Genomic DNA, 24,613 nt, shown 5'->3' with positions numbered 1-24,613 from the left:
TCAAATGAAAGGCTGCAGCCATTTTAGGTACCTCAGACAAGCTGGGTTGATTACAGTCAAATCAAATTTCATTGGGTGATTTTGGAATCTGCTACTGCTTTAGTGCTGAACTAATTATTACTATCTTTGTAGCAATATATTATTTTTTAAACTTTAACATGATTTGATCTCAGGTTGATTTCCTTCAGTGGATCTATTAGACCTATGCAGAGGACAGAAGACAGCAGCAGTGAAAGGTAGCAGTAGGAATGAACAACACTGGATTATTTATGAACCAGACTATTTTAAATAATAAAAACATACTGAACAGAGCTATTCTATAAACATTTTCATTTAAATTACTTCCAAAAGAAAAACGTACTTTGTAATTTCTCACATTATAGACACAAAAAAGCTAGCAATCATTTATGACTGCAACCTAGACAGCCTGTCATTCTCTTCCAATGTGGCTGTCATTTATCTTGAAACCTGCCTCCTTTTTCAATTCTTGTGCAAAGTATGAAAACTTCTAATAAAAAGAATCTTGCTGCATTGTAATCATTATAATAAAGCATTCTGCAAAGCTGGTGTAAAAGACAGATTCTAATACCACAGAACTAGCACTTAAAATTTCACCTGTAAATTGTTTTATAGCTCTGACTGTGCCAAATGTGTTACTGTGATGAAGACACCTCTTGCAGCTCTGCTTTACAGATTGTACTTACCATGCTAGAAACAATGCATTCATACATCAAAGGGAAAATCCTTCTAGTATCTGAAGGGGGCCTATAAGGATGCTGGAGAGGGACTCTTCATTAGGGGTTCTAGTGGTAGGACAAAGGGTAATGGGTTCAAACTTAAACAGGGGAAGTTTAGATTTGACATTAGGAAGAAGTTCTTTATTGTGAGGGTGGTGAGGCACTGGAATGGGTTGCCTAAGGAAGCTGCGAATGCTCCATTCCTGGCAGTGTTCAAGGCCGGGCTAGACAGAGCCTTGGGTGACATAGTTTAGTGTGAGGTGTCCCTGCCCATGGCAGGGGGTTTGGAATTAGATGATCTTAAGGTCCTTTCCAACCCAAACTATTCTATGATTCTGATTCTATGGTCCTATGATTCTATGAAAAGTACCTCACATGTCCCACTTTTGAGTGATTATTGATAGTAACGGTAACCTGGGGGCTCCGCTGCATGTCAAGAATGCTGTGGAAGGCAAGGAAATGCCATAGATATGAGTAAACAAGAGTATGGAGTAGTAACAGTATCAGTAAGATACAAAGGAGACAACTATTCTCTTGCTCTTTCAAATCATCCATTCACAGGGAGGATTAGTCCGTGTCTTACCTTGATAAAAACTCAACAGCCTCTTCCAATGCTTGTTTTATGTTCAACCTACTTCATTAATTGGAGCTCATTTGCACAATTCCACACTAGCATCCTAATCTAGAGATTGTCACACCTTCCATCAAGACTTTCATCTTTCTAACTGTAAATCCAAACACGAAATTACCTTTTTTAAGGATTTTTCTCACCAACTTCAGATCCCACCTAGAATCTCCCTCTTCTGACCACTAGGCATTTATTCTTAGCCTTCTGTTAAAACAAAATTGCAATGTTTTTGCATTTCTTCCCTCAGGAACACATCCCCTCAACATACAACTGAGTTTTTACAAGCTGTAATATACCTAATAAGGTGAAAAATCAGATACTAGACTTTATCCGCTAAGTATTTCAGCACAGGAAAGGAGGAAGTTTTAAACAGTGGTGGGTCCTTCAAGTTACTTACTTACTTTTTTTAAAACTCTCACAGTTGCAAAACTTGAGCTCCTTGAACATAAGAATGGACCATACAACGAACACCTCTGACTTCTGCGTGATCTCTGAGATACGCAAACATTCTTACCTATGCTCTCCTGAAGCTTTTATCCTACTACTAAAAAAAAAACAACTCTGAAGTTTTCCTACATATTTTTACATTTTGCCTATGACTGATGCACTATGCATCTGTAGTCTTATGTGGTGTACATAATTATTTGCTTATTTTAAAATTATTCAGCTATTCAGCTTCATCACGTAAAAACGTACTACCTCGAAAAGAAAAATAAATGCATGAAAAAAAACCCAAAACAATTGGTTATTGGAGGTGTACATGAAAATGGAAAAAAATAAAATAGGAAATTAGCACAGTATACTAATTTATACATGATATGGGAAAAAAGTGTAGGTCCTTCTATGGTAACTGCAAATTTTATATCCAGTTGAAAAGAGCCAGAAACAAGAGAAAAGGAGATAAATCCTTTCAGAATTGCTCAGCAACACCTAGTTCTCTTGTTGAAGTCAATTTTGATATTAACTATTATGATAAGACTACTGAAAAATACTTGTGACTATTCCATGAGATGTCATCATAGATGTTAATCAAAAGATCAATGAATAGATTTATTATATGGAAGTATAAAATGGACATTAAAGTATAAGCAATAATGAAACAAATTTTGTATAGATAAAAAGATTGTATAGATAAAAAGATTGTATAGCATAAAGCCTAAGGAAAAAAAATACTGCTCAACTTAAACATGAGCAGAAATACAACAAACGACAGTGAAGAGCATTTTTAAGGTACAGAAAAAAAAAACTTATTTAGTAAATAATTTCAGCATAAGAGCATTAAGCCCAAGAAAACATAGAAAATGAGAAATAAAAATATTTTCAAACGTGCCTATGTATCATAGAAATTGTGAATAATAATGGTAATTCTTGTGAAAAACCTATATTTGTAGATGAATTTCATGTCCTAGTACCATACATTTTTTTTTTAAATCACCATTCATCTACCAGTTGTCCTGGTTACTGATATAACTACAAGAAGCATGCAATAGTAAACAACTATAAATTATCAACAGAAGCTGTGGAAAAAAAAATAGAATATAATAGTTAACACTGGTAGTTATTTACAGCTTCAAAATCTTAACTTGGACAGACAGAAAATATATATTTAAACAAGTTCTATCTTGACAGTGATCAAGAATGATAACTGATCATTCTGAGCTGTCTTTTTGCAGAAGAGAAAGAAAAAAAGAAAATAATAAAGAGAAAGAATACATCAGCTGAGCTGTCTGGGATCGGCAACGTAAATGATAAACTGGTGTATGGAAAAATAATATAGTAGCATCTCATAATTAAAACAAAGACAAACTGGGATGAACAGTAGGTGAAAAATTCAGGTACTTAACTTATTACTGGAGGATGTGGAAGACACATCTTGAAAAAAATAGAGTATGTAGTAATTTCCACTAGATATTAATTTATTTCCACAGCTTTCAAAATGTCTTCTATAATAAACACTTTTCCTGTATACACATATGTACAAAATCACATTGTAAATAAATACTTTAATCTCCTTAGAAGACACTTTGCAGCAGAATTTGTCTTTCCTCTCTGACAAATTAACTTTGATGTAATATTCCCCAATCACCATGTTCTAAATCAACCATTTTGCAAATCTAGAAATACGTTGCCTCTTAAAATTATTAACTGACTGCAAAGAACCACTACTCATTTTTTTCACAGTGACATTAATCTTGTGAACAGCATAAGGTCCTTTTAACATCATTTTAGTGTTGCCTCATTCAGTCTGTTATGAGTCAACAAACTGTAACAAAAGTTTTCTCAGTACGTTGCATGAAAAACTAGGCCTGATAAGGTTGCTGAGCTTGTTTTTGTTGATTTCCTCTTCAGAAGGATTTATTATAGCATATTGACTAATACCAAAGACGTAGATTTTCCATTTCTATTTTATTTTGTATCAGTAATAGATTTATTTCAAGCAATCATTTCACTTTCCTTCTATTAAGTCATGTTAAATTGGTGCTGATCAGGCTGCAGAAAATTTGTGTGGTTGTAAACTGTTTTGAAGTATTTTTCCTTTGTTTAGACAAGGTTTTATTTCCTTTCTGGATGGAAAAGTGAAGAGAACATTACAAGACAAGATTAGACCACAGTTATTAAGACAAACACAGATTAATATACTTGGTCTAAAACTTTGAAGATTTTTTTAATTAAATATCAATTTGAGATCTCAGATATGCATGTATCCCTTCTGCAAACTGCATCTGCCTGTTTAAAATATAAAAGTGAATGCAAGAAACAGACATCCCCTGTAGCTTGCACTGTATGTTATTAGGATGTTTGAACTCTAGACTGGAGCATGTTAAGACCAGCAGCAGCAGAACACTTTCTATTCAAAATAACAGAAATTCAAACATTCATAATCTTGTGATACATGAAAGGGAACACACCAGATATAGAGTCTAGAATTTGATAACACTCCTATTTATGTTTTAACTGTCTGACAGTCAAAATTATCCGTACTGAAAAACATTGATATTAAAATGGTTGAAATGGTTTTATCAACAATCCCCTCAAACCTTGACAGTATCTAACCCTTTCCATTGGTGGTGTACCCATACTTCAAATATCCCTGTGGGTTTAAATTATGGCCCTGCAGTTTTCTCCTCAAAACTGCAGAAGGCAGTGGAAAGAGGGGTGTTGTAAAGATTTGCTAGCATTATGACATCTTTGCCAGGAGGACTGCAATGGACTGGGAATTTTTTCTTCTCTTTGTTTGAAGGAACATGATGTTGATACTTTCTTCTTTCCTTAATCTTGGTCTTTGCTTGGGTTTCCCTTTATACATTTCCCTGTCACAGCCCTGTTCCTACTCCTGGCATCCAGCCTTCCTAGTCCAAGCACACAATGGGCAAGGGTTTGTCAGGCAGTGACTGGGGGGCAGGGTGTCACCCCTCCCCAATGGGCACATTCCCAGAGCCAAAGTTGGAGCAGGGGAGGCAGCAGTCACTAGGCCCAGTGCAGGGGTTAAACCAGCAATGCCCATCTTGGGCCATAACAAGACTGAGCCCCATGCAATGCCAGGTCAGTGCACAGTTAAGCCTCCCTCTGCTAAGGGCATATATCATATTTACTGGATTTCAAAATGATAAAATCAAGTGATACCTAAAGATATTGCAATTTATATTCAGTTCACAGATGAATAAATTTAAAGAAAAAGATGGAGAACAAGATAAAGCTGAAGTCAGTGCAAGTAAAATCTATTCATTCATGTCTGAATATTGGAAAAAATCATGACAAAAGTGTCATAGTTGTCAGTATTGCCAGAGGAGGTCACATTGTAGCTGGGCAAGCTGCAAATATCAATTCAACAGTTATGACATTTTAACTTGGATTTTAAGGACACAGCTTTTACTATGAGCAATTACTGTATTAAAAATGAGGATAACTTTTAATACTAAAAGATATCTGAAAACTTGTAAGTGAAAGGCAAATTTCTAAGAACCAAAGTATCTCTCATTGGAACTAATACACATCAATACAGAGAAAAGAGATGTACTGGTATGTTATATTGTCTATGTAATGTATGCATTTCATATATTGCATATATATATATATTAATATAAATGCGTAGTCCTAAAGAGAAATACCCATGTTTATTCAGTGTAGTTGCTGTTTAGTAGCCATTTTAACATTGCAATATAGAACGGAGTCTAAAATAAAAGTAAAATAAAGGAAAATTGGAGAGCTGTATTATGTGGCAAAGTCATAAAGAAAAAGATGTTCTAGAATCATTCTAAAATAATGTAAGTAGAGCTTTGTGTAAAAAAAAATGTATTTACATTTACTCCCTTATCAATCTATAACCTAAATGTCTCCAGAATATACTAATATTATGACTACTTTTATAGGTTTGATCTTCTTCTCTATTAGGTTTGCTTTATGTAGTCTGTATTAGCCATATTTAAAACTGAGGCACTTACACATTTTTATAGTCAAATGATAAAATTAGCTATACAGGAAACTGCGTATCTAAAAACTCATCTTTCTCTTCTTGGGACACATTACTATTAATAAGTAATATATTGTTCACATTACAGTTTAAACGTCTCATCAGAAATGAGGACAATACTGTCCTTGGATGTTTTCCAGACCCAACTGGACAAAACCATAAGCAGCCTGATATAACTTCATCATCAACACTGACTTCAGCAAGAGGCTGGACTCCAGACCTCAAAAAGTCCCTTCCAACATGGATTATTGTGATTCAAGAATGAAATTTCCCCGGGGAGCTTGACCTGGTGGCCTGGTTAATAGCAAAATGCAGGGGATCAAAGTTATGCCATCGGTGCATGGAAGCAGATAACAATGCAACAAGAATTTGATCATGGCTGTATGCAAAATCTCTTGTCAATAGCATGTAGATCATCATAGAGCAGAATTTTTTACAATTCGTATGTTATTTAATTACACACAGTCAAAATTCAACCTTCCCTCCAGAAAAAAAAAAAAAAATTACAAAAGAAAGTATGAAAAAAAGGTATGTTTTTTTTTCTTTTTCCATTTAGATTGATACTAATCACAAACTGAGACTCTATGCAGGCAAGCGGGAAGTACAAACACTTGCAAATAATCTTAATGACTGGAAATAACATTAATTACTAATGAGAAAATATATTATTTAGAACACAGGTATGTCTTGGGTAGTATATTTAGGCATTAACATTCTGTTCATTTAATTGTTACAGCACACCACTTTCACTATTCATTTCAAATAAGAACTTGGCAACTTGGAATAGTACTTAAGGCTGACTGCAGAGAAATTCAACAGATCCGAGTCATATAATCAGTAAGAACATACATTTTTCCACTATGAAACAGGAAAAACTGCAACAGAATTGCTAAGAAAACTACTAGCTTCTTAGTATGAAAAGTCAACTCGTTCTACTTTAGTGAACTTCATGAAGTCATCTACTCTCAATTCTGTTAAGAATAAAATCAGATACTGCTGGCAGAAGTAGCTACAAAATAAATAAAAAAAAAATAAATAAAAATATCCATCATGGTACCATTGCCATGCTTTTCCAAAATAAGAAGTGCAACTTTACAGAAACCGCTCTAACATACAGCATATTGAGTTCCGTGAAAGTGAAAACATCACTCAGTAGTCATTATTTAGATATTTATTGCTGAGACTGACTGAAACATCCGCAGGTTTTTAAGTGATGAATTGCATGTTTTTATCTAACTAGTTCCCAGTAATGTATTTTTGACTGCATAGGAAAAAACCCCACACCATCAGAAATAGTTATTAAAATAGTCTTAGTTCATTTGTAATGTTATCTTTTAGAAGTACTACAGTATCTTAATACAAAAGATCTAGAAAATGAGTACATTTACAACTTACACAAAGCTCAAAGAAATATTGCAGAATCACAGAAGAATAGACTGGCATTATGATGCAATGTTCGCTTGTGGTGTTCTCTCATTAAAGCTGCTTAAAAGTTCCTTTTTCACAGTATTTGTAGCAGAGCAATTTGGGTGGAAACTTAGAGTTCAATCCCCTGGGCCTTGGTAACTCTTACAGCATAGAAACTCCTTTAAAGCATGCACAGTGGCATACTTGAACACATTCAAAGACAGCGCCCCCCCCCCCCCCCCAAGTTACATTTGCTGAGAAGCACAGCAACTTTCTTAGCTAGCAAGTAACAGCTAGGAAACAGCTCTAACAGTTGCATCAGGGCTTTCTTGAATTTGCTGTAGCTATAATATGAAGCACTGATTTTGTCTCTAGATATCCTAGGTAAGTTCTCATCTAATAGCTCACCATAATAGATAAGATCTAATCACTTGACCTCAAACTCCCAAATGTTTTCACAGGACAGCCCTGAATTCTTCATTTCAAGCAGCTCAAAAAAACTTCAGGGAAAAATTCTACATCTGCTTTACCCTGAAATACTGCTCTGATTGATCATATTTATATTACTAATTTCAGTTACTATCTTTTTAGCTGGGGATTGTTTCAGTTTTATTGAATGTTCCCTTACACTTTTGGGACTTGGTGGATGAAGTGGCTAAACCACTATCCATCATATTGGAGAAGTCGTGGCAGTCCAGTGAAGTTCCTGCTGACTGTAAAAAGGAAAGATAGTCCGCATTTTTAAAAAGGAAAAAAACGAAGACCCAGGGAACTACATGTCAGTCAGTCTCACCTTGGTGCCTGGCAAGATCATAGAGCAGATCCTCCTGGAAACATGAGGCACAGGGACAATAAAGAGGTGATTCCTGACAGCCAACATGGCTTCACTATGGGCAAATTGTGCCTAATGAATTTGGTGACCTTTTACAATGAGGTTATAGCATTGGTGGGTAAGGGATGAGCAAGTGGTGTCACCTACTTGGATGTGTACAAAGCATACTGTCACGCACAGTATCCTTGTCTCTAAATTAGAGAGGCATGGGTTTGATGGATGGACTTGGTGGATAACAAATTGTCTGTGTTGTGCGGTTGACACACTGGAGGAAAGGGATGCTATTCAGAGGGACCTTGACATGCTTGAGAGGTGGGGAAGAGCAAATATTATGAAGTTCAACAAGCCCAAGTGCAAGGTCCTGCATCTGGATTGGGCAATCCCAATCATAAATACAGGCTGGCTGAGAAAATGGATTGAGAGCAGCCCCAAGTAGAAGGACTTAATTGACAAGAAGCTGGAAATAACATGGCAATATGTGCTTGCAGCCCAGAAAGCCAAACATATCCTGGGTTGCATCAAAAGGAGCATGTCCAGCAGGTCAAGGAAGGTGATTCTCCCTCTCTACTCAGCTCTTGTGAGACCCCACCAGCAGTACTGTGTCTCTGGGGTCCCCAGCATAAGAAGGTTGTGGACTTGTTGGAGTGAGTTCAAAAGGAAGGCCATGATCAGAGGGCTGGAGCACCTCTCCTGTGAATACAGGCTGAGGGAATTGGGACTGTTCAGCCTAGAGAAGGGTCTAGAGGGACCTGAAAGCAGCCTTTCAGTACCTAAAGGGGGACTACAAGATATCTGGAGAGGGACTTTTAACAAGGACATGGAGTGATAGGACAAGGGGGGAATGGTTTTAAGCTGAAAGCAAGTAGATTTAGATTAGATACTAGGAAGAAGTTCTTTACTGTGAGGGTTGTGAGGCACTGGAACAGTCTGTCCAGAGAACTTGCAAATGCCCCATCACTGGAAGTGTTCAAGGCCATGCAGGATGAGGCTTTCAGCAACCTGATCTAGTTGAAGGTTTCCCTGGCCAGGGCAGGGGGGTGGAACTAGATGCTATTTAAGGTTCCTTCCAACTCAAATCATTCTATGATTCTATTCAATGACACAGAATCAGGATCATGATCAAAAGCATAATGCAAATCACAAAACTTCACGGCAGCACTTCCATAATTCAGACACAACATTTAACAGTGATTCTATTCTTGTAAGGCATGGTTTATTACAGAAAGGGATTGCTATTATTATCATTGTTATTATTATTACTTTGATTACCACTTTGCAGCAACAAGACAGAAATAAGAAGACTGGCTTCAATCTTGTTGGCAGATTCTGCAAAATCTGTTACTTTGAGAGACACAGCCAGGATTTCCATGTGAACTGCATGGGAAGTCAAGTACTGAAAGACTTTAGAAGCTAGAAAAGTGAGGAAAGAACTATGAGCAAGCGCCTAGGTAGCATAATACAGTAGAGTGTTAGAGTCCCAAAAAAGTATGTGCACAGCAATCGCTCTGGAAGCTTAGTGGATTTTAGCCATGTTAGTATGGCATTGTGTCTGATTTTACCAACGCCTCTAAGGAGAACAAATCAGCATGGAGATAACAGAATTCTGATGCAGCTACAATTTCTAATTTTGTTTTTTTTGGGGGGAGTGGAGGGAGAGCATTTAAGCTACCTTGCAAATTTTGAACTGTGCTGTGTAATAGACTTAGTCAGCTGTGTAAGTCTAAAGAATCAATGCCCTTCATTTTCCCTAATGATTTAAAAAATGCTTTGTTCTCAAGTGTTTCCAGATCTGGTTCATATGGAGCATAAAAGTTACATATGAACTGTCGGAATGTACAGATGGCTCACCTACCACATATTTTATATTGAAAATATTTTTTCTGTTTTATTTTTTGCTTGGTTGAGGGTTAGTTGTTTGGAGGGTTGCTGGTTCTTTTTGAGGGGGGAGGGGTGTTGTTTGTTTGTTTTCCATTAGGTATAAATTATTAACATTAAAGAGACCAGCTATGGAAAGAGAAAGAATATGTGAGGGGACACATCACCATAATCTTGCATTATAATACAGGATTCAAGAATTATCCTCCTAGAATCATAGAATAGTTAGGGTTAGAAAGGACCTTAAGATCATCTAGCTCCAAGCCCCCTGCCATGGGCAGGGACACCTCACACTAAACCATCTCACCCAAGGGTTTGTCCAACCTGGCCTTGAACACTGACAGGGATGGAACATTCACAACCTCCCTGGGCAACCCATTCCAGTGCCTCATCACCCTAACAGGAAAGAATTTCTTCTTTATATCCAATCTAAACTTCCCCTATTTAAGTTTTAACCCGTTACCCTTTGTCCTGTCACTACAGTCCCTAATGAAGAGTCCCTCCCCAGCACCCTTATAAGGCCCCCTTCCGATACTGGAAGGCTGCTACGAGGTCTCCATGCAGACTTCTCTTCTCCAGGTTGAACAGCTCCAACTTTCTCATCCTGTCTTCATACAGGAGGTGCTCCAGTCCCCTGATCATCCTCATGAACCTCCTCTGGACTTGTTCCAACAGTTTCATGTCCTTCTTATGTTGAGGACACCAGAACTGCACACAGTACCCCAAGAGCAGAGTAGAGAAGCAGGATCACCTCCTTCGACCTGCTCGTCACGCTGCTTTTGATGCAGCCCAGGATATGGTTGCCTTTCTGGGCTGCGAGTGCACATTGAAGCCGGATCATGTTTATTTTCTCATCAACCAACACCCCCAAGCCCTTCTCCGCAAGGCTGCTCTGAGTCTCTAAAGAAGAGAGATTGGGCAGAGAGCCCAACCTGTAGCTGTGCCTGGGATTGCTCCAACCCAGGTGTAGGACCTAGCACTTGGCATGGTTAAACTTCATGAGGTTGGCATCAGCCCACCTCACAAGCGTGTCAAGGTCCCTCTGGATGGCATTCTTTCCCTCCAGCGTATCAACTGAACCACACAGCTTGGTGTCATCAGCAAACTTGCGGAGGGCGTGCTCACATGGCCCACTCTCCATGTCAGCGACAAAGCTGTTGAACAAGACCTGTTCCCAACACCGATCAGTGTTGAGTGATGTATGGAAAAATCAGCAGAAGTTATTCAAAACTCTTTACAAATGCTGTTACATTTTTTAACCTCTATGAAGGTGAGGAAAGTTGGAGGCAAATCTGTGGAATCAAACCAAGATTTTCTCTCAATCCATCACACCATTTTAGGGAACAAGTACAATTGGAAATGGGTCTAAGTCCAAACATGTACATGACTGCATGAACAATGTTCTTTTTATCATTATAAAGCAGTCTCCTACATTAATGCTATTCATAAATAACCACGATTCATAATAACTCACTGCTTCTTTTCAGCAGTCAAATATAAGAAGCAGAGCTAGTTCTATTCCTCTTTTAGTGACTCCTATAAATCCAGAAAAAGGAGCTGGTTCTCTTTGAAGATAAAAATTAAGTATAGAACACAGTGGTGGAACCACCTTAGTATTGCTATGTTAAATGTATTCAAAATCAACAGTAATGAGCATGAAGAACAAACACTTCAAATTTAGATATTTGCCAAAAGACAAGGATTTTTCTCCCTAAAGGCACAGATCTATAAAAACTCCCACAATTTTATTTTACTAAACAAGGGGAGTGTGCTGTCATCCAAGTTCTTAATCACCAAATTTAATTTGTATACACAGTGAGAGCTGCTGTTGCCAAATGCTTATTATGAATGGACTACAGCATTGCATATTTCAAGCATAATCTGTACAAAAAATTAGGCAGTTATTCACTGAGTCTACTTAAGGACCAGAGATGTCATGTGCTGTAGAAGCTTTTCTTACAAATAGGATTCTTAGCTGTTCAGTAACTTCCTTGCTTTGAAACTTCAAATACATTTCTCTACAATTCTATGATTCTATGATAAAGACAGGAAGATCACTTAGCAGTTATCAACATGGGCAAAATAGACTCAGTAAAAATTAGTATTTTATTACCAATTAAAATAGATTTTTGGATGGTAAGAAACAAAGATGAAATAAGGCAGCTCTTTCCCCTTTTCCTATCTTCCTCCTTCCACTTCTCCACTGTCTCAACTTCATTCCCAATTCCTCTACTTCCCTGACCTCAGCATCACAGGGAAGTGGGGGATGGGAAGTTGTGGTTAACCCATAACAGCTCCTCTTTGCTGCTCCCTCCTGCTAGCACACTTTTCCCCTGTTCCTTGAGTGGGTCCTCTCCCCTTACCTTCAAGACATACCTGCTTCAGAATGGGATCTCTACAAGGCCACAGTTCCTTCGGGAAACAATCACCTCCTTCTGTGTGGGGTCCTCCATAGCCTGCAGTATGAATATCTGCTTGTGTGAGGAGTGTTTTTCCACAGGCTGCAGGGTAATACCTGCTCCACCATGGTCTCTTCTATTGGCTGCAGGGAAATCTCTGCTCCAGCACCTGAAACTCCTCCCCCTCCTTCTCTGACTTTGCTGCTCACAGGTTTACTTCTCAATTTCTCCCTGTGACTCTGAACTTTTGCCCTTTCTTAAATACATTTTCACAGAGGTGCCACCACCTTGGCTGAGGAGCTCAGCTGTGTCTTACAGTGGCTGCATTAGAGCCAGCTGGAACTGCCTGTGCCAGGCATGACTCAGCCTCTGGTCTCTTCTCAGAAGATGCCTTGCAGCTCCACAATTTGCCAACTCCTTGACACCACCCAATACTCAAAATAAGGTTTCAGTGGCTAAAATAGAATGTGTATTAAACTGAAGTGTACAAATTCAAAACTTTGATTCACACTGCCAATTATTGAGCATATGATTCAAAAGACACCTAAAAATGACTAAGTACCATGAAGTCTTTTTTTGCTGTGAAGGTTGAGTCATCATTTCTGCAGAGAGGTAATTATTCCTGAATTCTAAATAGCTATTCTCTTAATCTCATATCTGCCCTTACATTCTTATCTTCTCTATGAGATCAGTACAAACTGACATTTGGAAGTGACTAAGGGTGCACTTAAGTTGTATATTAAACCAAGTCAAAACTTATGCTTAAATAACTCATCATGTATTTTATCTTTAATGCCAGTTCTGAGCCCCAGCCTTCCTTATCCTGGACCTCAGAACCTGCTGTTCATCCTGTCCATATGACAATGAAAATCTGCTCTTTTTTTTTTATACAGTGGGCTTACCTAACAAAAAAGTCCCAGAAGATCTAATCAACAAAAAGGGAGATAAGTTTTCTTTATCTTTTTAACCTTCCCAGCTACTTCTACAGCTTTGTGCTGCCAGCCATCTCTGGTTCAGTGAACCCCCTCCTCATGAGAGGAAAATTTGCTTAATGCATTTTCCTGAGAAGTACTATAATGTCCGCGCTATAAGTTAGCCTAATTTGTAAAGAAAAGAGGAGAAACTTTTGCTGGACTTGCTGATTTTCAACACTATTTAGCAAAGATTTCCTGAGCCAGGAAGAAGAGTAAGATGTAACCTCAAGTAGTTTTTGCCTTGAAGTGCCAAGTCTAACTGCTAGTCCCCTCTCCTGAATGTCAAGGTCAGGACATAAACATTCTTTTTCCTCTTAAAGTGACTCCCCGTCTACTAACTTTAAGTTAGTAACTAACTTTAAGAGCTTTAAGCCATACTTTCCTGTTGACGAGGGAGACCGAGTAGCTGGCTGAGCAGCTGGCAACAGTCCACTGATTGTCCAAGGTCAACCCAACACATTATCAGAAAAAAACTTTAGTCTTTGCAAGAGATCTTAGAACTATTTATTTAACTTCAAACAAAGAAATAAAACAAATAAAAATTTAAGAATTACCATGCCTGTCAGCGAAGACAATAATGACTTGGTAACCCTAGAATCCTTCCAAATGAAGCAATTAGGAACTATAAAAATAAAAATTCTACAGTCAAAAGACTCGTGCTTTTATTAAACTCATTTTGCAGCAGACACAGTGACCCACACACTTATGGTTTATACTTGATTATAAAATAATTTTTTCATGAACATGAAAAATATTTCATTTGAAGCATGTCTGAATCATCTGGCTTAAAATTTGATGTAAGGTTGTTCATATGGTAAGATTTATAAAGAAGTGATTAACACCTCAGTCATGAAATGACCTTCTGGGTAAGTGATCATAATAGAGTATGTTTAATTAATTCTTCCTTTTAAGATGTTGTACTGTGCAGCTGAAGAGAAATTAATCCTAGTGTTTTAATTAACAGGTTTTTAATAGGAAATTCAGTGGAATATACACATATTTGTTTTTTCTTGTTTTTTTTTCTTTACATGATTGTGTACCAGTGCACATCCAGAATGCAACGTCACATTGATTTGTGATAATGCAGATATAGCTATACTCACTGATTAATTTCCTTATTTTGCTTTTAATTTTAAATTGCTGATTAAGTCTCATGTAATTTATAGTTTCACAGTCAAAATAATTCCACTTGTTTGCACTGTATCTTCAGATTCTCTCAACAAAGGTTTACCTACCAAGCCAAAATTAAACCTGACATAGACTTTTATTCTCCTTTTATTTATTTAGATTATGAATACATTCCTGTATTTATACTTATGAAAACAAAGGATTCTGGAATCATATAAACAGTCCCTGATTAAGACATTTAAAGTGTATTTTAGTGCTGAAAGATGACTATGTAAACATAGTCCCTTACTCTAAAGATCCATTCTCTATGTACATTAAATCTCAGGTTTGGCAGATTACAAAGTATAACATTTAGAGTTGCTTGTTTCTTTACAACATTTGCTGTACAATCTCAACAGTTCATGTTACAACCATTAACATTCATCACTACAGCCAATGAACGGCTAACCATTTAGACAAAACAGGTTTTCGATTCAGTAACTCAGGAGTAACTTTTAGTTTTGTGTTGTTGTACCTAATACTCAGTTACCACCAATGTACAAACAATAAGCAGTAACAATGGTGATCTTGAGCAAAGAGCTATTAGGTCTTTCAGCCACTGATTTTTTCAGTTATTTCTGTAAACCAGGCCAGACTTTCCGCGTACAAAGACAGGATATATGGAATGAGAATGATCAGACTGGAGAATTGAAGAGTTCACAGAATTTTGTAGCTAACTGTTTACCTAGGGACTTCATGATACGCTACGTAAGCATAGCATAACATAAACATTAAACACCAAAAATTCCAGGCCTGCATCTTTCAACATGAAAGTTTAATGCTATTTCAAATAAATCAGTATTTTTTGCAATGGAGTGTAAAACTAGGAAAAACTAATAACGTTTCTGTGTGCTGGGAAGTGAGAGATTAAACTGATGTAAGGAGACAGTTTGTAGCTTTAGTATGTGTAAGTCATAGATCTGAAGGAACAACAGACGTCTGTTTATAAAGATCCTTTTGGGCAACAAGGATGATGTATACTATACATATAGTCGCTAAAGAGCAAATATAAGTGAAAGAACAGCAGCAGCTGATAGAATAGGAATAATAAGATCCTGTGTTGTCAAGAGGACCTAGTGGAACTGAGCAATATTGTTTCATGGAGCAATTAGCAGCCAGTCAAAGCAATTAACAAACCAGGGACTAAGCTAGGGATGGAAAGTTGTCACTGGGTCACCTGAACCTTTGATATGGTTTTGCTAGTCAGTGTGATTGATGACAACCAAACATACACAGAAGGCTACTGCAGAAGAGGGAATGCAGTCATCTTTAAAAGGTATTTTGTCAAAAAAAAAAAAAAAAAACAAACCCAAAACCCAACAAAGCAAACCCAGAGAAAAGGAACTGTGTACTGTTGAAAAGTTGATTATTTGTTATTATCCTTTTGTTGCTTTTCTCCTCTAATACAGCACTGCTTTATTAATTCACTTTTAGGGAAAAAAAGGGTTTCTTGAATTCCCAGATCAGTTAGTTTTATTTTCCAAAGTGTCTGGGGTAAGGACTTTAACCAAGGTTTATTAGTCTTACCTAGGGTTTAAGAACATCATTGTTGCTGCCAATTATTTTCTGACAGAAATCATTTTAACTGTGATCACTTTTTGAAAGAGTCCACCAAAGTTAGAAAGCAGTAGATTTTATCTTAGCAGTGTTGAGGAAAAGTTGTATTTTAATAGTTAATAAATTATTCTAATGTATTTTTGTTTAACAGGTATTTAAAATTAAATTAAATTATGAACAAGGTAAAGTAAATCCAAAATAAATACAATTATGGAATTCTTAAAATTTTAAGAGGTACATAAGCTGCCAAATTTTTAGAGCTACAGAGATCAATGTTTAAAGACTGCTTTGCTTAGAGATTAGAATTATGTAATAAGCAGAAAAAAACATTAAAAAAGTCTGATGAAAGTGAATACTTTTAAATTTTTTTTTTTATAAATGAAATGGAATATAGTAACAGTATTTGTCTTATCCCATTTAACATATTGTAATTTTTGCTCACTTTCTATTCATATTTGGAAGTCTATATTTTAATTACTCTAGACAATGATTAAAGTTTTCTCTGCACATTAAAACACTTTTGAAATTCAAACCATCATTGTATAAAGATACATTGTTATGTATCTTTAAAGGGCCCTTGTCCATGATTAAAAAAAAAAAGCCGTTCCTAAGTGTACAAAATAACTGAAATACACCTATTTTTCAGAGTTAAATAAATTACTTTTGTCATACTGCTATAAATTCAGTACATTGAACACTAATATTTTGTAGTTCCACGGTATTTATTTTTACTATTTATAATTCCAAAAGTTGGTATTCTCAGACAATATAATTACCTTTTCTGTATTGTAGATAACATAAAACAAAAAATGTTAAATATAAAAAACCACCTATTGGCTATTTGAATTGTAATTGCTACAAAAAGTTTGCAAAACCACAAACTATCACAGAGCTACTTCACAGGTTTGGATGTTTTCCACTTTATACATGCTTCATGCATGCTCTTTTTGCTTCATCATCCAGAAAAGCAATGTTTTTCTCTGAGAAGAACTTTTGTTGAAATCAAACTACATTCACTCACTTCTGAGCCTGCCAACATTGCAACTTCATTTTAAAGCCTTAGTTTAACTGCTATACCAAACACTTTGTGGATTAATTATTCGTTCAGACTTAGTCTAACTGGTACATTGCATAGCGGATGTCCAAATAGTGTCACTTGAAAGGGAGGAAAAAAAATCACAGGTCTTAATTAAGCGATTGCCAATGTATCACTAAATTTTGAGTAATGATCACTCCACTGGAAATATGTGAACTAAAGTTTGTGGTGGTTTGAAGCAGGATATACAGCTATATAGATATTTCCAAAACTGTACTTATTTGTTCTGTGTAGAAAATACATTCCTCTCAGTTCAGTGGTGTCAATTGTACCTTTTCTAATCTTATGAATTATGTGGCATTTATCAAAGGCTGAAATGGGTAGGAAAAAACATTTTATACAGAAAGAATGAAGAAATAAAACAACTTGAGGCAAAGAACTATAAAAATTTCTGCAAGCTGAGTCCTATGACCCTACATGTTTTCAGATTGCTTAAGCTGGATATATCAAAAACATCAAGAACTACTTGTTCTACAGCATGCAGAGCATTTAAATGCCATCGTCATTTTAGAGAAATTTTACTGCATCTCTACCCACTAAATATTTTGTCATTAGTACTGCAAAAATGCAACAATCAACACTAAAGGCAACAGTGTCAGTCCAACAGGTCAGCAAAGTCAGTGGCTGAATCCAGAAAACATTTATTTTCTTTACACTATGCAATCTCTCTTTTAATATCTTTCAGATGAATGTATGGGTGACTAAAGAAATCATAAATCAAGCCTTAATGTAAACAACATCTTGAGCTACTTAGCAAGAATTGTATCAAAGTTCTATTTGAATTAACAATGATTTATCCTCCAAAAATGAGATGATTCTGTGCACTCTTTTTTAATTATTTTTTAGTTGAGGCCATTGCTATAAAATTAAAACCCTGTAAAACCTGTGAAACAGCTTTCTCCACTATGGTAGAGAGCAGACCATACCTGTGAATCCAGGTGGACAGAAGCACCCATAGCCACCAAGTCTGTTGACGCAGCTTCCTCCATGCAAGCAAGGAAAAGCTTCACACTCATTTACATCCATCTCACACAGAGACCCATAGTACCCAGGTGCACAACTGCAGATGAATCTTCAGAAAAGAAAATAATCAGGTAAGTCAACAGAAGTAAACAACATGATCTACTCTAATATTGTGAAGCTGTATGTATGTCCTGATGTCAAGCTGGTATCCCTAATCCTCATCTGTATCAAAATAATTAACAGACTGTTGTCCTGGGTTCGGCTGTAAGTTATTTTTCTCCTTCTTAGTCAACCTGGTGTGCCCCGGCTCCCCAGGGCTCACCATACTGATGCCGCCCTTAGCGCAGATGCCCACTCGGTGTAGCGCACTGCAGTCCAGAACTCCAGAACTTCTCATTTCCACATTTCTGAAGCAAGCACAGCAACGTATTCTTTTTTTTAAATCACTAGAAAAATTGTGCACAATAATTTTAGCTGAAGGTATGAGGACTGACTTAAGGGTTAAAGTTCTTTTGACCTAAGACTCTGAAGAGTGTTGTGGAAAAAAACACAACGTACAAATTTTTCTCATGCTTACACTTAAGTTTTAGTAAACACACTGGAGAAGGTCATTGTCAGAAACTGAAAAGAGAGATGTACTACTCTAACTGAAGATCAATTTTTCTTTATTTTAGTCCTTTTCCAAATTTATAAAGAAAAAAAGAAGAAGAAGATGAAAAGGTAAGGGGGGAAGAACAAATTGCACTGAAAACAGCTTCCCTTCTATTTTTCTTTCAGGTCACTTAAGAAACAAATATGTGAGTTAACAGCACTTGCCTACCTAATTTTAACACAGAATCATTGTCATGTGCTGAAGATCCCATCCAATCTCAGGGCAATGAGTAGATTTTATACATAAGGAAATCAGAGAATTGTTTTTCATTTAGTAATAACTAACCTGTTTATGAGATCCAGGCAAGTTCCATTGTTTTTGCAGGGTCCTGATAAGCATTCATTTATCTCTGCTTCACAGAGTGTCCCAGTAAAACCGTGTTGGCAGGAGCACCTAGCAAAAAGGATATCACTCACCATGTTACTTTTTAGTTTAATAGAAAAAGATTTTGGGAAAATGTAGCAAATTTGGGGGAGTATGAAATAGGTGGTTCCAAAATCTTGTTTGATATTTCTTCTGGTCCTTACAAAACTGCTTTAAAAAGCCTCACAAGTACAGGGACTGCAGCCCAGGAAATATTTTTTTTGCTATTATTAGTTGAAGGCCACAGCTTTTGTATTGACCCCACTGTGCAGGGGCTCAGAACTTGCCCTGGCCTGAGCTCCTTTTCACTTGTTTTGACACTTAGTCTGGAGCCAGTTGTCTGCTGCCTCTCAATGCTTTAGCTTCAGCTCTGGAATTAGCAGAGGTGAGGGTGTGACACACTGGGGTAATCATGGTGTTACAAACAATAACCTTCTGAGTCCATGTGGGCTGGGGAAGCTGATAAACAGTGCAAAGGAAGTAAATTGCCATAAGGAAACATACAAAAATAGCTCCCAGCAGGCCTGAGACTGAAGGTGAGAAAACCCTCAACCTTAAATTTCACACTTCTCCTGGCAAAGAGTCCCAGATACTGGTGACATGCAGTACCACTGCCAGTTCTTGAGGAAGACTGAAATCACTCCTCACAGGACACACAGAGAAATTGTGACATTATAACAAAAGAGACAAGAGCTAGATAACTGCAAGATTTCCTAATATAACCATTATAACTACATTGTTCATGAAGCTGTTTTCTATTAGCTTCAACTCAGACTATTAGCATTATTGTAACTGGACTAACAACAGCTGTTTGTTATATTTTGATTAGATTCCTAAGATTTTAATTAACCCTACGACAGGTTCTTGAGTCCACCTGGATAGTGTACGTGTATGTCTTTTTGCCCAAAACATTCAGAGTGTAATGTAACAGTGTCAAACACACCACAAAAAAAGACATCACTGAAAGGCAGCAAACATAATACAGGCAAAGTATGAGAAGACTAGCTAGATGATCAACATCTGTGCATCATACTGAATAGTTGTCATTCAGATAATTTTCCTCACCTGTAATGGTTAATCCCATCCACACAGAGACCTTCATTCTGGCATGGATGGGAGATGCACTCATCACTGTTAATTTCACAGTAAATGCCCTCAAATCCTGAAACACAGATTATATTAACTGAATGAGTGAATCCTACTACATAATGCAAATACAAAAGTCACAGCTCCTCTTAGAGGTTTGGCTGCCTGAGCTCAGGGAGAATTTAGACAATGCACATGGCAGGCCTGAGAAACCTTATCTGCCCTTGAAGTCGTTGAAGAAAGAGCTGAGTAGTGACTACCCCTCCTCTTGGGGGCATCTAAGCTGAGGCTCTTGGTATCTGCGCTATGCACATGCTTAGTTATGTACCTGCTTATCTGGATGCTGACACTGGCCTTCAGACTAGCTCCCTGACTTGACCTTGGATCTGCCCTGTTCCTGTAGCCTTGACTGGAAGTCTGGTGTAGTATGGTGATCCTGGACACCTCCATTAGCCCTGCATTGCTCACCTCTTTCAGATTCTGTCAGACAGGACCATTGACAGTGAGGACCCTGCCCCAGCTGCCTTGGTAAGACTCCTGGCTTACCTTCACTTCCAGAGCAGCCAGCCCTCACTGCTCTCTGACTCCAAGGTCAGGGGCAGCAAGTGGATGCAATCCTTAAAGAATATTTTCCAATTATTTTTGTTCACCAAATTCATTTCAGGACAGTGTGAAAGTCTTAATATACTTTAATGAACCAGAAAGAACAAATCTGGATGGAGCATCTGGCTAAATATACTGGGGTAATGTAACCCGTTCTAAAGGACTGAGAAGGCTTTCTTGGGCACTGTGGGACAATGCCAGAAACTAAAAGCTAATTCAATAAATAATATATTACAGAGCATAATGGTAGTTACAGAGACCATATTTATTCAAAGCAGTCACTAGGTAAAACAGAAACCCACACATTTAACCGATTTCAGTGTTTAATGAAAAAAAAAAGTGATCAAGAGCTTATATCCAGAGTACATCACTTCCATAATACATTATGTTTGCCTCTGTAAACATCCCAGAATATGAGCTTAAGAGAAGTAAGACATTTTTTCAGTATATAAGAACACTATTTCTGTTCTTCTATGGCATAAAACATGCTACATCATTCACATAAATAAATAAATAGTTGTGTTAAAATTATGTACAGTGGATAAACTATAACTACTTAGTTGAATTTTGCACAAATTGAATATGTTTTAATTGCTGTAGTAATGTATCAATTAAAATGAACAAACTATTTGTACTGTAGTGGCTATGATAAACATGATCACTTTTAGAAGACTGACTAAAGAGTATTCATGCTGCTCACCAAACTGCTTTTGAACACCATGTAGCTATCAAAATTAAAAAAGCTACAAAAAGAGCCACTGAAATTCAGTGTATATTATCATAAATAAGACAAAGGCTTTACTTTATTTCCTATTAAAACATGTAAAAAATTGGTATCAGTATTTTTTTAGATACTGAAATAAGGAGAGTAATGACTTTTATTGTAATATTATGTATTTGTGGTTTCCAAAGTACTTCATGGAAGTGGTCAAATTATCAATGATCATATTTATAATAATATGGCTTATGTTTTTCTAGATGCATTGGCTTTCTGTGGCAAGGTTATGGTAGTGGGGGGTGGCGTTACAGCTTCTGTAATAAGCTGCCAAAAGCTTCCACTGTGTCTGATGGAGCCAAAGCCAGCTGGTGGGTCAAGACTGAGCCCATCAGCAACAGCTGTAGCACCTCTGGATAATAGTTAAGATGGGGAAGAAGTTACTGTGCAGGAGCAACTGCAGATGGAAAGAGGAGTTAAAGAGCCCTGCAGACATCAAGGTCAGTGAAGAAGGGCAGGAGGTGCTACAGGCACTAGACAGACATTCTCCTGCAGCCCATAGTGCAGATCATGTTGAGGCAGGCTGTGGCCCTGCAGCCCCTGAAGGTTTACAGAAGAGTTGCAGATATCCACCTGCAGCCTGTGGAGGACACCATGCCGAAGCAGGGGTTTGCCCAAAGGAGGCTGTGACCCCGCAGGAAGCCTGCACTGGAGCAGGCTCCTGGCAGGACCTGTGGCCCCATAGAGAGAGAAACCCATGACGGTAATTGGTGAAGGATTTCTTCCTGTCCTTATCTCAACCCATAAACCTTTCCTTACATTTTCTCTTCCTTTCCCAGCTGAGGAGGGGAGTGACAGAGCAGCTTTGGTGGGCACCTGGCATCCACCCAGGGTCAACTCATCACATTACAGAAAATCATTACTGGAAAAATTAAGCAGCTTGTTCAGAGTTGTGGGGAAAGCTGTGGAGAGAAATCTCTGCTGACACTCCAGTGTATGATCTAAACATCAACCCACATCAAAGCAGTTGGTGTTTTCGTCTTACCAGGAATTTTCTGTGCAAGAAGTTTTGTGTCTAGACCTGACTGAAATGAGTTTGCTGTGTTTGCTGAAGTTTTCAAAGCAAAGTTTGACTGCTATGAAGCTGGAAAACAAAGCTTAGAATGTATCTCAAACTAACCCTTCAATTATAGTCATTTATATTCTTGTGATATTATTCTGGGGTTTTTGGGATTTTGGTGTTTTTTGTTATGTTTTGTTTTATTGGTTTGGGCATTTTTTTGGGGGGGGGAGGTTTTTTGTTGGTTTTTTTTTTTTTTTCAGAAATATGAGTGTGAAATGATGCCCTTATTTATTTCCTGTTTGAATGACATTTCACAAACATTTTGTAAAAGAATTTCCATAATAGGGGACAAAAACTCTCTGACCCAGGGTACTGCTTGTAGTAGCTCCCTCAACACAGGCAACATTGTTATATTTAGTTTATTTTATGCACATGGGCTGGAGCCAGAATTAAAGATCCAAACATTTTTCTTATCTGTAGCATGTATAAGCTGCATCATTATACTGCAGCTTGAGCCTTCATCTATATTTGCCTGAAGTTTAATTAAGGAAAAAAGAAAAGTAAATGGACTATAACTTTGGCTGTGTCAAGCTTGTTCAATGTTCAGTACTAGACCTGCTCACATCGAGTAGACATGCACACACGCACAAGATAATCAGAAGTTCTTCTTTTGACACATGCCTTCCCGGTGCCACTGAATAAGATCAAAAAAGTAGTAACATGTTTCTATAACTCTGGTTTGATTAAGAAACTGGAGGACATAGTGAATGTGGGAAGCCACAACTACCATTTGTAGCCACCATTTGTGGCCACCTGCCTCATCTGTAATTTCTCATTTTTGGTAATGTTTGGTATTGCTGAAACTAAGTTCTGTTACAGAGTAGAAATCTATGTCAATGGGAAGGGGAAATGCGACTTCAGTGAAAAGTAGTACGCTGAAAGAGAAAGTAAACCTATGTAATATAAATGACCCCAAGGTATAAAGGCAGATTTTAGTTTGACAAGGTGATCAGTAAAGGGTGTGAAGCTAAGAAAGTAAAACAAAAAAATTGCCAACAAACTTGTATGGAATAGATTCTTTTTTTTTTTTTTGTGGTACTATATACAACATTTGAGCAAGCACCTCTCATTAAAAAGCCCACCATAGTTGTCAGATTAAAATACACAAAAAGGAAAATGTGAGCATTCATCATTCTGCTTCTGCCTGCCATCCCCACTTGGCTATGGAAGTTTTATCATCTTTTTGAAGTAAATAGTACTGAAATTAATACATAGAGCATTATTTAGACACATTTTTGATTGCAGTAGTACACATTTTTTTCAGCCCATTGCAAAATATAGCTACCTTTAAAAGACATAGAATCATAGAATCATAGAATTGTTAGGGTTGGAAAGGACCTTAAGATCATCTAGTTCCAACCACCCTGCCAGGGGCAGGGACACCTTATGCTAAATCATATCACCCAAGGCCTCGTCCAACCTGGTCTTGAACGCTGCCAGGGATGGAGCATTCACAACCTCACTGGGCAACCTATTCCAGTGCCTCACCACCCTAACAGGAATGAATTTCCTCCTTATATCCAACCTAAACTTTCCCTGTTTAAGTTTTAACCCGTTACCCCTTGTCCTGTCACTACAGTCTCTAATGAAGAGTCCCTCTTCAGCATCCCTATAGGCCCCCTTCAGATACTGGAAGGCTGTTAGGAGGTCTCCATGCAGCCTTCTCTTCTCCAGGCTGAACAGACCCAACTTCCTCAGCCTGTCTTGATATGGGAGGTGCTCCAGTCCCCTGATCATCCTCGTCGCCCTTCTCTGGACTTGTTTCAACAGTTCCATGTCCTTTTTATGTTGAGGACACCAGAACTGCACACAATACTCCAGGTGAGGTCTCACAAGAGCAGAGTAGAGGGGCAGGATGCCCTCCTTCTCCCTGCTGGTCATGCTCCTTTTGATGCAGCCCAGGATACGGTTGGCTTTCTGGGCTGCAAGCGCACACTGCCAGCTCATGTTCATTTTCTCATCAAC

General features: G+C 37.6%; 1 protein-coding gene across 1 annotated transcript in view; it reads right to left on the bottom strand.

The window, feature by feature from the left end:
* EYS (eyes shut homolog) overlaps window positions 1-24,613 on the bottom strand; it is an 828,128-nt gene that overhangs the window by 466,755 nt on the left and 336,760 nt on the right. The window contains exons 23-25 of the mRNA XM_061460547.1: window positions 20,187-20,283; window positions 19,044-19,151; window positions 18,070-18,215 (exon numbers count right to left, since the gene is read on the bottom strand). Coding sequence (XP_061316531.1) covers window positions 18,070-18,215; window positions 19,044-19,151; window positions 20,187-20,283 — 351 coding nt within the window. The remainder of the gene's footprint in view (window positions 1-18,069; window positions 18,216-19,043; window positions 19,152-20,186; window positions 20,284-24,613) is intronic.

The sequence above is a fragment of the Pezoporus flaviventris genome, unplaced genomic scaffold, assembly GCF_033815535.1.
Source record: "Pezoporus flaviventris isolate CSIRO_AGI_PZ_B2104156 unplaced genomic scaffold, CSIRO_AGI_Pfla_v1 ptg000031l, whole genome shotgun sequence".
Taxonomy (NCBI): Eukaryota; Metazoa; Chordata; class Aves; order Psittaciformes; family Psittacidae; genus Pezoporus; species Pezoporus flaviventris.
This window is presented reverse-complemented; position numbering and strand designations above follow the sequence as displayed.